The 16,957-nt window shown below is 33.0% G+C and overlaps 1 protein-coding gene across 5 annotated transcripts in view; it reads right to left on the reverse strand.

The window, feature by feature from the left end:
* The window catches only part of Ptp10D (Protein tyrosine phosphatase 10D), a 279,629-nt gene that overhangs the window by 75,234 nt on the left and 187,438 nt on the right, over positions 1–16,957 (reverse strand). For all 5 annotated transcript variants that reach the window (XM_081751951.1, XM_081751950.1, XM_081751948.1 and 2 more), the window contains exons 10-15: positions 11,798–11,966; positions 10,212–10,334; positions 8,993–9,130; positions 6,053–6,158; positions 4,964–5,127; positions 1,522–1,812 (exon numbers count right to left, since the gene is read on the reverse strand). In XM_081751951.1, the coding sequence (XP_081608077.1) occupies positions 1,522–1,812; positions 4,964–5,127; positions 6,053–6,158; positions 8,993–9,130; positions 10,212–10,334; positions 11,798–11,966 (991 nt within the window). The remainder of the gene's footprint in view (positions 1–1,521; positions 1,813–4,963; positions 5,128–6,052; positions 6,159–8,992; positions 9,131–10,211; positions 10,335–11,797; positions 11,967–16,957) is intronic.

Raw genomic sequence — 16,957 nt, forward strand, 5'->3', positions numbered from 1 at the left:
GAATTTTCTGTAAGTAAACGGAGTTTTTCTCTCTGGAAGTTTTGATTCTTGAGACTATGGTCATTTCCCCTGTGTTCTTTCTTTATTTAACAAATTAAATTAACAATAAATATGCCGTGCAAAGTTTGCAATTACCAAAATCTAAGGGTATTCTCGAAACATTAATAGATCAAACGTGGATAATGTTAGTAATTAAATTCAATCTTCTAACTCAATGTAAGAGAGCTGCATTTCTGTCTTCTATTGCAACCATAAAAATGATTTGAATCGTGCTATGAATATGCATGCCATATCACCTGACTTTTGCTTAACAGCAAAAACTTTAAAAAAAAAGAAGAAAACTGAGATCATTATTTCAACCGAAGCAAGTTTAATAAAACTACATTTTCTTAATTACACATAACAGTAAAAACTGGAAAAAAGTAATTATCCAAGAATCATATTACATAACGAGTGTAACAGGACACAAACCTCCCCATTCACTGAAAATCATACATAAACAATGAACACTTTTAATCCAGTGAAACAGTTTGTCTTCTATATGGGAATAAATGTAATTATTCCATTTTTGGTTCAAGATACTATTTAAAGGCGCTGAGGGCAGAAGTGAGACAAAGATTATAAACTAGAGGAAAAAAAATTAAAAAATAAAATAAAACTGATCAAATTGGCCGCTTGATATCAAGCATTTCCAATTACTATCTTACTGCTATTTTGTAAATTTTAAAATGGTATCTATAATTAAAACTTAATTCGAAGAACTCTGGCTTAAAAAGACTATAGTTTGCTGTCCTTAGATGTTTACAAAAATTCTGAGGATGTGTAATCATTGATTCTGATTTTAATGTTGTATTTCTTAATCCATCTAATAATTCAAATGTTCGTTGGAGTTGTAAAATAATATAGCATGTGGAATGTCAAATTAAGCAATTTAAAAAAGATTCCATCATGAACAGGTAAATATTTTGCTACTGATTACTTGTATACATGTATTAGCATACGACTCTGATAATATAACGCTTGAGCTCATTTTCTTAAAATACTTCAAGCAGAATAAATTAGTATTTTCTAGACCTTTTAAAAAATTAACAAGATATTCCTATTTACAACGATACATTAATTACAAATGTATCATAAATTAAATGTACTACAAACTAAAAGTGTAACATTAATTATACAGTTAAATTTGTCAGTTGATACTAACAATATGTGTAATTACGTCATATTTTCACTATACGAGGCATAAAATACATACTAAGAACAACGTTAAATTTATTTCTAGTATTATCTGCTTTTATTTGAACAACAGGCGTTAGTTATAGAGAAAATTTTATAAAATTTCTGAAAATTTTTGCCAACTGCTTTAATGTAAATGAAAAATAGCTATCTCTTATCAATCAATTTCTCCTTGCTTTGGTACTTTTGTATACATTTTACTTCTACATGTGCCCAAATAGGAAAACCATTAGTTGTAAAATCTAAATACCATTTTTATGATTTACAATTATAAATGATACTTACTTGTTCTTGTTGAAAGTTTGTATATATCACTTTGAAGCGAGTACGACGTTCCGAAAATTTCAAACGAATATTTAACGCCTGGTTTTAAATCACTTATCAATACATTAATGTTTTCTTGGTCCTCGATTTCGTCTATATCTCCAGGAACTTCTTTGCTTCTGACACTCTCTGGATCGTATTCAGGATACCACGTGACAGTGTATGTCTCGACTCGTCCCTTCGGGTGTTTCCACTCGAGAGTAATGTTCGTGGAGTCAATATGAGGAATTACATCAACTACTTTACTTGGTCCTATTAAAAGATAAAAGCACAAAAATATACTTGTTATTTACAAACACTACACTCAAAATAACTCCTACACAAAATTTATATATATATTTACAACAGTTCTTACTTAATTTTTGATTATTTAGGGAAAACTTATATTATTAAATATATATTGGGTGGGTGGGTGGCTTGGAATTTAGCATTCCTTTCAGCAGTGAGGCTATATGAGATGAGGGCCTATAGCTTAACGTGGGATCCTATCCACACGAGCTCCCACCGAAATACATACGGGAATGAATTTAAGACCACTCAATATAGATCGTTCATTTCGAATAAAATTCGAACCACAAAATGTGTGCATGCTTATCTCAATTTTAAGTTCTAGTATACCGACACCATAAGAGGCAAGCTTACAACAGTGTTGTAAAGGCATTCTACTGAGTGGAACAATACGACGAATGTGGTTGTATGTGTGAATCCGTTGTGTATGGGTCACAGTTTGTGTCTGCAATGCAGGACGATGACTAAGTGATTTCCTGCATGATGGAATAGTGACAGGTAGTCGTTCATCAGAATTGCCTTTCGTGTGATAGTCACGTCTCAGTGGTCTATCAGTAGTGTACATGATAAAAAGGAAATAGTTCCCACAACAGATTTCCCTTTCTTTCTTTATTTCTTTCTCTCCCTCTCTCTCTCTCTCTCTCTATACCTTCGCGACGTATCAGAGAGCACCTGGAGAGAAGAATGGTTCGGTTCGTCTTAACTGAAAAACGGTGACCACTAGTGTAATCCCATACGTGAGCACATGAAGTTCAAAAAATGGATTGATTGTTGGAGAAAAGTCTACATCCTGCATTCCCCTCGAATTATCACCCCTGACATATGCGCATCACCGAGAACGTATTTTTTAATTGAGAGATGAAGATTGGCCCTGTTCGTGTCTGCTGACATACAGGTGAGCTAGATCCACACTTGGCACTCTGATAAGGAGGCAATAAGCTATACAGCCCGCTCATTTCTAGTCTTATTTAGAAGAGTATACATACTGTGTTGCTCATTCGTATTCTCAATTCTGTTCCCCGACATTATGTAGACATTTTAGGGGACTCAATCTTTCAACAAGATAATGCGTGTACCAATGTCGCTAGAGCAGTTCAGCGTGCTCTACTCAGTATCACGTTACCGGAAAATATTGATGTGGTGAAGGAAATGAAATGAACTCGTAACAAAGTTGTTTATGGATTAACGAATATAAATAGATTAATTAAGTGAAGTTTAATGTCCTTTTCCATGACAGACTATGCAAGGTGGAACTTACTGCTTAAAGTGTGGCCTGTACAACTACTCAGGCATTTGTTCGAGGCAAGTATCTCACCAAGGAAGACACGCGCGTGATCCACTGGCCACGAAAACACACTAGTTGAAATTGTAATTGCAAAGATATTTGAAAGGAGTGTGTGGCACAAGAACTTTATTCAGTTTTATTTAGAAATGGTGAAGAAATTTGAGGACGGAAAATTATTTAACAAACCTTTATGAACCAAGACATAGAGAGTTAGAATAAAAGAGGAACTGGGAGAAGCACATATAATTGGAAGTAGCACAACAGGAATGTTCGTACTCATCAACTTAATTTAATATATACTTAGAACAACACTGAAAAATAATTTAACAAGGGAAAACAGTGTTTCGGTAAATGGTGGAGAGGCTAAGTGTATTCGTTTTGTAGATAAGACCCTTACTGTGAAATCTGAATATAGCGTCAGAATGATGAAAAGAAAACTTACAGAAAGCAGCAAAGATAATGCGACGAATATTAACTCAAATGACACACCAAAAGGTGAATAAAGCGAATTGCAACTATAAAAGCTGGAGGAGAGAAAGTGCAACAGGTGACTGCTATCGGTTCTGAGTATTTTATTAGTGTAGATCCTAAATATGAATGGGAGAAAGCGAAGATTGAATTGGAATGATGCTAAGAATTCTTTCTTCTTTTTCTTTAAGGTCAATGAATAAAGTGTTACGAAAAAGGCATATCCAATATCGTGTTTGGAGTACTGTACTATATGAATTAGAAACGCGACCATTTTGAAACCTGATAACAACGACTATAGAACTATTTCTGAAGAAACTGTCTTCTTAAGAACATGACAGTAGGCATGATGGTATAATAATAATAATAATAATAATAATAATAATAATAATAATAATAATAATAATAATAATAATAATAATAATAATAATAATAATAATAATAATATAATAATAATAATAATATAGAAGAAGAAGAAGAAGAAGAAGAAGAAGAAGAAGAAGAAGAAGAAGAAGAAGAAGAAGAAGAAGAAGAAGAAGAGTGCAATTATAAAGAAAAGGTAAAAAGGATAATTTGTATGTCAAGACAAAGAAGTTAGATACGGACCATGGTGTACAGAAGTTCCTCAATTTGAGGTAAGTTATTCGCCAAACATTATTATATATCCTACATTAACCCTGTATCTACATAAAACCTATACGCTATCAAAGTTAATACGAAGATACTTTTACTCGTACTTTTGGTTCTTGAAATGAAATGAAACAGAACAAAATCCTTCAGTTTTATGTTACATGTTTATGCTGTGCAATTTAAAGAATACAAGGACAATGTGAATGACATAGTGGAATGAAGGAAGTGGGAGAACGGAAGAGTCCCAAGAAAACCTATCACATGCTATTTGTAAACTATAAAGCTCGCCTGGCGCGAGCTGGGATCGCACTACAGACCTCACGCATCAGATGTGAACGTCCTAACATTTAGCTGCCGCAGCTTTCTTTTCGGGTCCTGCTTGCAGAACATATGCAACTTATACAATGGATATATGAAAAAATACTGTTATTTTCATGTTCTTCTGCCTTCTAAAATTTATAATTACATTGATTAGTAGCAGTAAATAACTACTTTGTTTCTATATATATATATATATATCACGTATTTATTATTTATTTAAAACAAAGATCTTCAAATCCCTTCTTGTTTCGCTGTTATTACCTCTCCCCAATTTCATATACTCAAGCAAAAATGCCTACAGCAAAAGTCTAGTCTGACTGTGAGTACTAGAATTTTTATTGTATTTATTTACATAAGCTATTCTGTCATTTATCTTTAGTCATTACACAAAAGCAGATTGATGATACATACGGACTGTTTTGGTAATTTCCAGTGGTTCGTTGCTCTCCACACCGAAGCTTACTGAATTTACTTGAATAATGTATTTTTCTCCAGGAACAATATCTGTAATCTCAGTGTTGGTCTCTTTCACAGACGGAAGCTTCACCCATTTCTCATTCGCTTCTGTATGGTACCTGTGATGAAAAAGAGAAAGACATTACTTACTACATTTCTTCTTCTTCTTCTTCTTCTTCTTCTTCTTATTATTATTATTATTATTATTATTATTATTATTATTATTAGTAGTAGTAGTAGTAGTAGTAGTAGTAGTAGTAGTAGTAGTAGTAGTAGTAGTAGTAGTAGTAGTAGTAGTAGTAGTAGTAGTAGTAGTAGTAGTAGTAGTAGTAGTAGTAGTAGTAGTAGTAGTAGTAGTAGTAGTAGTAGTAGTAGTAGTAGTAGTAGTAGTAGTAGTAGTAGTAGTAGTAGTAGTAGTAGTAGTAGTAGTAGTAGTAGTAGTAGTAGTAGTAGTAGTAGTAGTAGTAGTAGTAGTAGTAGTAGTAGTAGTAGTAGTAGTAGTAGTAGTAGTAGTAGTAGTAGTAGTAGTAGTAGTAGTAGTAGTAGTCGTCGTCGTCGTCGTCGTCGTCGTCATTTTAACATTGCCAAATTTTTCGGGCCTTAATTGCAGTTACATGTAAATGTTTTTGAAATAATCATTTCTTGTCTAATATTATTTCTAGATCTTTAACGTAAGTTAAGAATTTAATTTCCTAATTACCTACTATATATTTATAAGACAAAATATCAGTTTTCCTGGAAGAAGTTATACTTTGAGTTTTGGCAATATTCAAAGGTAAAAATAATTATGTGACTGTTTTCTTGCAATATAACTTGATCGTAAACAGTATTACTTTTATTAAAAATTTTCATATCATCCACATACACAAAATATTTACAGGTTAACTTAATAAGTAAGTCACTTATATAAAGTAAAAACAGCAAAGGATCTAGGTTAGATCATTATATAAAAATGGTTCTATTTTACTATTTAACTTCCTCTGACGTCAGAAATAAAATTTAATAACACTAAAACTGGAGGACAAGAATGCTATATGATCTTACCGGACAGAAAATTCTGAAAATATGGAATCCAAAGGCGACTCCCAAGCTATGTACAATGAGTTAGCTGTGGCCTTCTTAATAGTTAGATTTCTTGGTGGGTGAGGAACTGAAATACAAACAATATATTAACATCATTTGAAAAATATTAGTGTTTAACTTATATATATATATATATACGTGACAAGCATGTGGAATCATAACACATTTCAACACTTTATCATGTGTACTTTTAAGGACACTCTTGTAATTCTGTATGCTACTGACAATGTTGACCTTGACTAACATACAAACACTGAAGTTTGGCAGGACTTGTTCCATAACACAGAACAATCTGTAGAATATATGGTATTACATATAATGAACATGCACTGCGTTGACATTTTATCTATTAACAGCAGACATGAAATGAAACAAATTTCCATATATTAATGTCTACTCTTGGTATGAAAATTACTCACTTACAAACAGTGTTTTCAAACATTTCCAATTCTTCTGCTGAGACGGTGATGATACTATGTTTCCCTCTGTATCTGATCATTTCTTCCATCCAATCAATAAATAAAATTAAAAAGGTACTTAAATAGATTTATATTAAATAATCGTATTTCAGATGCAAAACTGAGTTAAGCAAGCTTCCCAACCCTCTGCTAGCAATTGTGAAAGTGACCCAACAACGATGGATATCTCAGCTCAAAAAGTTTAGGCTAAGAGAAGGCGGGGAAATGGGGATTCGTAATCCCCTCCTCTTGGAAGTTGATTCTACACACACTTTGCCCAAGTTCAGATGCAGATAAATCATTTCTCGAACTCGAAATCGAGTGTATAAGAGAAAATAGGATTAGAACGTATGAAAAAGCATACACATTGTAAATAAATTAATTTCTGTTATTTTCCAGAAAAGAAACTTAATTCTTCCTAAATGATTTAAGTTGTTAATTAATAAGATGGCCGAGATTATAGAATTTAAGTATAAATAAACTTACAAACTTTTCCCTGTTGTTACCAAACAGTAATTCATGCACTGAATGATTGCCTGTAAGTGTAAAAATGCAGTAAATGTTGGGCCACTATTCCATAGGACACCAAATAATTAAAAAGAGTCTTTATTAATAAACTTTGTCACTGACATCAAGAACTATCACTATGCAAATTCTCAACTTCAGACTTTTGTACTCGAGATACAAGCGGTGAACGAAACAAACAGTGAACACAGCTACAGTAATATCTCTTGTAACAGGCATCCAATCAACCGGCAATGACAAAACACCTTAAATGTTTGAATATAAACTTGAAATGTTTGTCCTATGAGATAATAAAAATATGTAATGGGTTTACATTTGTACGTTACGCGGCTGGAACTAGCACCAACGAACTTCATTCACACATAGTTCAACGTATTCCATTATACTGAGTTTACATACAGAATTTTTATTCAAGATTTTTGTTACTCACTTATTCAGTTAGGTAATGACCACTAGACTGAAAAGAAAAAGGTACGAAGAATTTCGTATACTTCAATTTCTATAGAAGATACGTTTTCAATATATAAATATAATGTATATTTACTTATCCGGCAAAATCTGAAAATGGTCAAGTTCCGCTATTGTAAGACTACAATTTCGCATTATCACTTTCAAAATGCGCGTACTCTTTTGACTGCTCAATAATATCATTTAACACTAAGACTGAATTTTTGTCTGTATATTTAGCCTGTGAAAAGGTTTCAAGAACTCTTCTATTCCCCTCATCAACCATGATGTACGGAGGAAAACTAATGCCAGAAAACTCTTATTAAATTTATAATAATATGTCAAACATTCTCCTTATTGACGTTCAATAGTACATTTTAGCCACTGTTCTTGAAATCAATAAGTATTCACCAGCGAAAAGAGCACGAAAAAACTCAAAATACACTATATGGTCCAATTAAATTACCAAAATCTCTTGAAAACCAGAAGTACAGAGTCCGGCAAAAACATCTAACTACTTTTGTTTGCTAGAACTTCTGTTGGAAGATGGATGAAGTTTTGGTGCTGTATGGCACTATTTTTGGCATTTCAATTAGCAAGAGGCTGCGGAATTCTACATATCGGACGTAGTATGTGGACATTTTCAGAAATAATGAATCTGTATTGACTTAAAATGCTTAGACATTTCAATGTTGGTCGACATTATCGAGACATTGTCGACATGATACAATTCTGGTGTGAGTAAAAAGCTTTTGATCTACAGGATTGGTGTTAAAATTAAAAACGATCTAGACGCTGGCTTTGCATTTAACTGAAGCCTTAATACACCTGTTCCGTGCCTCTGACTTATAAGACGAATTTTACATCAAGATGTTTACTACTACCGTTTAAAATAATGCTTATGCAGAAGCTGACGCGAAATTCAGCGAAATACACAGAACTTCACTGACAAACTCCCAAAGTGCATTGGGCAACGTTATTTCTGGGATCTAAATGCTGCATGCTGTCGTTTTCATTTTCACTATTCTAAAAGTGGAAAATACCAGTCCTTAACAATAAAAAGAAAAATGTAGGATCACACAAAACGGATTTTTCCTTTTATATGGTCATTTTAACGGATCCTATACACCAAACACACATTGGATAAATAAATGTTAGTAACTGGTACATGCAATAGGAGATCACAGTAAAACATAAATACTAATTCATTCTACACCAGAAATACTGCAAGGTTGTGGGTAAAATTTATATATTTCAAACAATGAAAGTATAGTAATTTACCTATTTTCTACGATTTTGTGCTTTACACGAATGAATTTTGTACAAAAAATTACTATTGTACTTTCATTCTAACATACCTACTTTACAAACTAAATTACATTAAGGAAATTGCTGACAATGTCTGTTTCATATTTCTTTTGAAATGCTTTCGAAGCTTATGTTAGACGCTAGTAACAATACATATACTTACAAACAGCTTGAAAATAATCATGCGGTTCACTCCGAAGCCCATGGCTAATAGCGAACACTTTAACGTCGTAGCCCGCTCCGGGATAGAGGTCTTCAAGCACTAATCTAGATTCTGTTGTCACTGTTGTTATTGATTCTCCTGAAAGGGATCAAGGACGAAATAACTTTTATAACTAACTTTTACTCTTCCCGTTATACATTCCGACTAGCACTTATAACAATAAGTTCGGACTTGGTCCTATTCCAGTATTTTCGAAGTAATTCAAAATTATCAAGAAATTACAATCATTCATGATACCTGACTTAGGTGGAAGTGAAAATAATGGGAAAATAAATTCAGGAACGAAAAATGTCGAAATAGAAGTTACAGCGAACTATGATAGTGCCAGTATTAAAAAACACCTTAATAGAGATAAAAATATCTCCCATCAAAAAATAAATAAATAAAAATAAACGGAAATTCATATGTATTCGTAACAAGATGTATAAATTTGCAAATATCGATCTATATAACACTAATTTCAAGGAAAAAAAGAAAGGGATAATTTATTTTCTGCTCTCTAGAACATTATGTGCTGCTCTAACTTCAAATTGCCTGTATTAAATTCAGATCATAACGAATATTAAAGTATATTATTATCTATTCTCATATTCTTTGCGGTCTTCGTAAAAATTAACTTTAGAAATGGTAACAAAATCAATTGTGACTTTTACTATTCCCAATGTGTAAGTTCGGACTTCTTTCTATTATTGTAGTTTGTGAAAGTTATTCGGAATATCAGGAAATTATTCGGAATGTCGAAAAACCAGATAACTGACTTAGTTTATTTTCTGTTTATCGAGGAAAAAAAAAACTGATTTTCACTAAGTTAACCTTAAAAATGTTACTGCTATATTCAATTCATTTCTAAATGTTATTTAAAAGGAAAAAGTAGTAAAGACATTAGCGTGCAGAGACATTATAAAAGTAACTCAACAACTGACATCAATAGCAGGAAACCATACTAGCAATAAGATTATTTTCTTGAAATGGAAATGTAACAAACTTTCCACAATTGATCTGTCACGAAAGATATTCGTGCATTATTAATAACACAAAAAAGACAAAAGCAAAGAGGGAACGTAATCCAGGATTGTTCCGTAACATGTAGGACTATTATGGAATTCGAATATTATTAGTAACAAACTATTGTCCAACACAAAATTAGAGTATTACATACCTGTATCATTTCTACTGTAGGTTACTTCATACTTTTCTTGACGTGAATTAACATCTGACTTCCAAGATATATTTAATCCATTAGGTATAGGTCGCAAATCTTCAATTATAGGAGAAGAAGGCCCTGAAAGAAAAGGTATTTATGTCCTTACTGCGAAGCTACAAACAACATTGTCTTTTTAAATATTTATTTCCTCGCTTAAAATTCAAAATAATTTATTGTGCTCTTGTTACAATTTCAAAATGTTCTAATTGAGAACTTTCTGTAGTGCAAAGGATTTATGTCCTATATTTATAATTTAACTTAAAATAAATCCTCCAGGCTGTTTAACACAAATTTTCGGCAAATTTACATTTTTTACTCTTCTTAAACGCTGGTTACGCAACAAAAGCATGGCTTCTATTACAATCTGTTTATCAAGCAAAAAATTAACAAATAGTTTCATGGCAATAAATCCTTGTATTTATACATAAAATCCTATCAGGAGGAGCACATACGATGGCCGCTACCTTATATGCTCCTTTACTTAATTCAATTATTTACTATTTAAAATGTTTATATTTTTGACAATTTTGTGTTAATGTGAACTTTGTTTGCTGAAGATCAAGTGGAATATACACAATACTCCTCCATAGTTTTAAATATTTTACAATATATACTTCTTCAAGACAATATCGGCTTATTGGACGTGCCATTATTATCAATATTTTAAATACAACTGTGCGCTTTATAACAAACTTTGTCATAGTCGCGTTAGCTACTGAGCTGCGACTTTTAATAATACATATTTCAATAGAGGTTTCGAAAGCAGAATCCTATGAAGTAGATTCTGCAAGAAAACTAATAATTTAATTTGAATTACTACTAACCCACGCATACGGTATCACTCAAATGATATGGTGTATTGATTACTAAACCATAAAAATCAATTATGCATGTTTAATTCAGTAGACACCTTTATGTACTGTAACATTTACTTTTTCTCAACTATGACATGATTTGCATAAAATTATGGTATTAGACGAGTAGACATACAAATTTCTCTTTCATAACATACAAGTTCTGACTTTTTTATTTCATTTATATATTTCCGCATTAAATGGTTTTGTGCGTGTACAGGTGTGTCTGTGACCTCCATCTTTTTATATCAGCTGACCATTCATGATCTTAATTTTCATTCAAAAATAACTTATTTTTATGGAACCTACCTGAAAAATTCACAGCATTAACGATTCAGCAATCACTTAATATCATACATAATTAAAATTACTTAATTATTCATTATTCAAATGAATATTCAAATAAAGTTTCTCCCATTATTCTATTATTTGTTACCAAATAAATTTTCATTAAATGTAAGCCCGAATTTTGGTTTGAATCTCTCGTAAGTATTAAGTCTCGTCTCATATAGCCTCGGTACTCAAAAACGACGTTAAATTTTAATCAATTAAATAATCATTCAACCAAGAATTCATTTTATACCAATAAATTTTCGACCAATGCTCATTACTCGAACAACAAATATTCGCACTGTTGCAAAATACATTACATAACATCACTGGTTATTTATATTATGTGACACTTACTTGTGGCCTGGAAAATGGAAGACCCATTGCTTTCAGCCTTGTTACTAACTGCAAAAACTGTTATGGAGTAGTTACGCCCCGGCAGCAGAGATTCCAATGTAAACGGAGGTTTATCGACGTGCACGGTATTACTATCACCATTATACGTCTCCACTTCATGATAACTAACCTACAAAACATAAACTTATCGTTACCATTTTTGATAGATACATAATCTTATCTCTGTAAAATGTATTTAGAAGTTTGACTGCGCACAAACTCCAAGACACTGAACGTAAGTCCACTATTAATAATCTCATACACTATGGGATGAACACTAATGAAACACTCACAGCTTAACATTCATATCGCTATCCGTGAGTCATAAATTTCTCTCAAACCATCATTTATTTAAGTAACAATGGAATTTAATTATAAAAAATAAAAGTAGGATCTCTCTGATAGAAAAGAGTGATAGCTTATCATGGCCACCGAGACAAAGATAAGTATTCTATCATTTTGCTTTACACATTTTCCCAGATTATGATAGTGACATTGTAGCCTTAAACATTCATGAAAAATTTTGTACATCGAGCTTAATCGTACAATTCGAAATTAAGAATGAATGAATTCTTAATTCCTAACAGAATCAATCCGCCATTCCGTCTTTTAACAGAATAAAACAACATACCTTTTATTTCCATTATGTAGAAATTTCCATTCAGTGTACGTTAAATTACATTATTTAAAACGTTATGAAACAGTAAAGTGAATAAAATAAGGACAGGCATACGCTATTAAGAAATTATTAAAAAAAGGAAATTTAAACCATTACAGGGCTCATAGTGGTCTGGTCTTTTGTAAATAGTTGAAAAGTGACCAAAAGTACACGAAAAAGTGACCAAAAAGTAACCAAAAGAACACGAAAAAGCGACCAAAATCTCATCATGCCCCTTTTTACCTTTGTCAATTTCTCCATCACCTCTCTCCTTGTTGTTTTGTTTCATCTTTTCTTCTTTACTTCTCTTTGACCTTCTTCCTTTCATAAGTTTTCTAAGTATGCTTTGTAGTTACGGTAAGCAGATGTAAGAAGCTTCTGAGTAAGTGGAACCAGTTCTGCCCTATTTCCGAATTTCTTCATCCCAGACATTATATTTAACTTAGCATTGAGAGTTCTCAAAGCCATGAAATATTCAAATTCATCACCTACTCTTAAGAAGAACATGCAAGAAGCATAACACAAGACGAACATGATGAACCACACAAACACAAACACACAACATTGAACGGAGCGTTAACTATTACAAGAGAAAACTAAAAGATTATTATGATAGAAGAAAGAATAGACACAAGGGTTCTCAACCCCACCTTGAGAGCTTGAGCATCCACCAACCATCCACTGTGCTTTAGAAAGAATAAAAGCTGAAGTGAGAATAAAGCCGACTGTTTCACATGTGGCAGCAAGTACTGAAGCTTTCAGAAGAGTAATGAGTAACAAGTTTTTGCCATTTTCCATTTATTTTTATATTTTTCTTAGAAAACTGCCAACGCAAAACTGCCATGTCACACGAAAAATTTACTTTACCTCCCAAAAAAAGTAACTTTTAGTAACAAATTTGTAAAAAAAAAAAAAAAAAAAAAAAAAAAAAAAAAAAAAAAAAAAAAAAAAACCTTTTAGTGACCAACTTGAAAAAAAGTAACTTAGTTTAAAAAGTGACTCGCTATGAGCCCTGCCATTATATGTGCAAGGTGTAAATCACGTGCTTTGGGCTCTTAAGCAGTTTCTTTCGTAAGTTATATTTCACTAATTCGAATTCCCAGTAATAGAAAATTACTAAGTTTTAACAAACATTGTTCTTTATTTTCGAAATATTTGAAAAAAGTTACAAATGAAGATTGATTACAAAATATCTTAAAATTGTCTACCAATAATGTGATGTTTGGATCAAATTACACTGTTCAGTATAGAGTTTTGAATTTTCATAAAAATTACTCGAATACATTTCTTTAAGTTGTTTCTGATTCTGTAAAATGTTTTAACTTTATTAACACTATATTTATGTGTTATCTTCCAAATGTTATGTGCATTCATGGTCATCCTCTAACGACATACAAAAGTCACTCATAATTTAAATAGTGCTAGTTATTCAAATTTTGTTTTAGAATGTTGTCGATTTCTGAATTCACGGTTGCTATCATGCTTTTGTTAAGGTTAAGGTATGCTTTAAACTAATTTTAAGAATCTCGAAGATATACTCTAAGATAATTAGGAATTTCTTAACAAATACATTGTTATACCTGAAGATAATAATTACACATTACTGTTAGTAACAATAAACTGATCTCTTTAGAAACCGTTAAAGTAGTCAAAATGTGCTAATATAAATTAATTGTGATCTATTATGGTATGTGTGTGGTACTGGAAAACGTATGTTACTTGCTTGTTTGGAAAATTCCTTTGATCTAACTATATAACTGCTAAATCACATGAATTTACAACCAAGCAAGCAACTGGATATGAATTAAAATGAAAAAGATTGCAAATTACTAAAATATTTCATTTTACTAGGTAAAGGACTCAACAACACTGGCTTCTGGAATGTTTTTCACACGGCACGGTTTAAAACTTTGAAATTTCCAATGCTAATAATGAAAATTCGTTTGAATAAGTTCTATATAATTATACCTTAATCCTTGGAAGTACACTGTACTAGGAGGACTTTATATATATATATATATATATATATATATATATATATATATATATATATATATATATATATATATATATATATATATATATATATACAGATGGTGATCAGAAAAATGGAAACACCTCTAGTTGGCAACACGTCAGATGTATGGGTTGGCAGTGGTGTCGTGGCGCCCGCAGCGCCGGACCGCTGGTGGTGGTGTGTTAGGTCGGTCTCCATACTACGTCAGGCGCAGTGGAACAGCAGTGTCCAGTGGCTGCAGCAGACAGAGGTAGTGTAAAATGGGAGACCTCTCAGATTTTCAAAGAGGACAAATTGTTGGTGCGCGGTTATGTGGAGTGAGTGTGACGGCAGTGGCTACTGTGTTAGGTGTGTTGCGTGGGACAGTGTCGAAGGTGATGAAGGCCTACACAACACACGGGAAAATCACATCGGGGAAGCGGAAAGTGGGCGGAAGAAAATCATGAGTGACATGTCACGCCGGGTATTAAAGCGCATTGTCACGCAGAACCGTCGTGCCACTGCGGAGCAAGTGACGGAGGAACTCAATCAGCACCTCCCCCACCCTGTTTCGACAATCACAGTCCGCCGCGAATTACATGACATGAACTTACGGGGTCGTGTTGCACGGGCCAAACCGCTCATCAGGGACCATAACGCTTTCGCACGCCGCAAATGGTGCCGCGACCATGCAACTTGGAGCGTTGAGGACTGGAAATGGTCGGATGAGTCATCCTTCACCCTATTCCCAACCACGGGCCATGTTTATGTGTGGAGAACGCAGTGTCTGCGCCCAACTGTGAAACATGGCGGCGGCTCGGTGATGCTGTGGGCCACCATATCATAGTTTTCATTGGGTCCTGTGGTCACACTTAGCGGACGAATCACTGCCAACGATTATGTCGCAATTTTAGGAGACCACTTGCATCCTATGGTCCGGATGTTGTTCTCGGACAATGACGCCATCTTCCAGGATGATAATGCACCCATTCACACAGCTGGCGTTGTTGCAGCGTGGTTTGAGGAACATCGGAATGAAGTTCAACACCTCCCCTGGCCCGTCCAATCCCCAGATCTCAACATAATTGAACATCTGTGGTCCGTCTTGGAAACACGACTCCGGCGACGATTTCCACCTCCATCCTCTCTCACAGAACTGGCCGATGCCCTGCACGAGGAATGGTGTAAAATTCCATTTGCTACCATTCACGACATCTATGCCTCCATCCCACGTCGCATCAAGGCTGTTCGGAAGGCGAAAGGTGACCCGACACCATATTAATCTGGTAAGTTGCAATTTCGTTCAGGTGTTTCCATTTTTCTGATCACCATCTGTATATTATATATATAGCCTATTAACTTTAATGACTAACACATAGTTACTTACAACAGTGACTAATACACGTAACAGATGCAGATGTAAGGTTATATGAGGGAAACCTTGCACCTAATTAGGACTGATACAGAAGTTAATACGAAAGTGTTTGCAGTTCAAATAAAAAAAAATAAAAAATAAAAAATTGCACACTGGTAAATTTAGGTTTATATTTAATGAATACGAATCAGTATTTGAAAAAAAAAAAAAAAGTTGCGAAAGATAGTTCCTCATACTATGTTCTTTTGATGTTATCTTGCGTGCATATGAGAAAGGTTACGTCTATACCCAAGAAAACATGAAAAAATCGTTAAGTTCCGTTCGTAGATATACGGCCAGTTTCAATTATTTTTCAGAAACTGTAATGTACATATGCACAAATAACTCTACAAATATTATTAGCGTTTAACGAAGAAAGAAAAAAAAAGTCAAAAGATGAAACATATACAAGTTGATAGATCTTGTTACGTTGAACAAAATAATATGCATGAGTGTTACAGCTCATGCGTAGTTTTTAAACAGAGAAAAACATTTTTTTTTTCAATATAAAAATTGATGCTGTACGACACCATGGCACTTACTGATGACAAACTGATATTGAAATATATCCATCACTAACCTCTTCATTATTACACTAGCAAAACACATAGTATGATTAATGAGATACAGTCTAAAATTATAATTAACTCTTAAATTTTAATGTGTTTAATTAAAATATCCAAACACAAGACATACAAATACCAATCGATAAATCAAAAATAAAATAAAAAATATACATAATTAAATAAATTTCAACTGTAATATGAATAACATTATATGTAGTACTTACAGATGGTCAGTACTATCAAACTGATGCAGAAATCTGTTTTTTACAATGTGTTTTGCCAAAATTATATACTTTACTTACATAATCTCTCGCTGATTCTTGGACAAAAAAGTTGCTAACGTGGAAATAATTCGTTTGAAGAACTAATATTTGTACTAGTGTCGTGAGTATAAATAATTGCAGCACAATAAATAATATAGGAACCTAGGTGGTGTAATAAAATACGCAGTGATAAAAGTATTAAGTTATATGTGATATACTATGGA

The sequence above is a fragment of the Thermobia domestica genome, chromosome 3 (genome assembly GCF_964235325.1).
Source record: "Thermobia domestica chromosome 3, izTheDome1.hap1.1, whole genome shotgun sequence".
NCBI classification, from domain to species: domain Eukaryota; kingdom Metazoa; phylum Arthropoda; class Insecta; order Zygentoma; family Lepismatidae; genus Thermobia; species Thermobia domestica.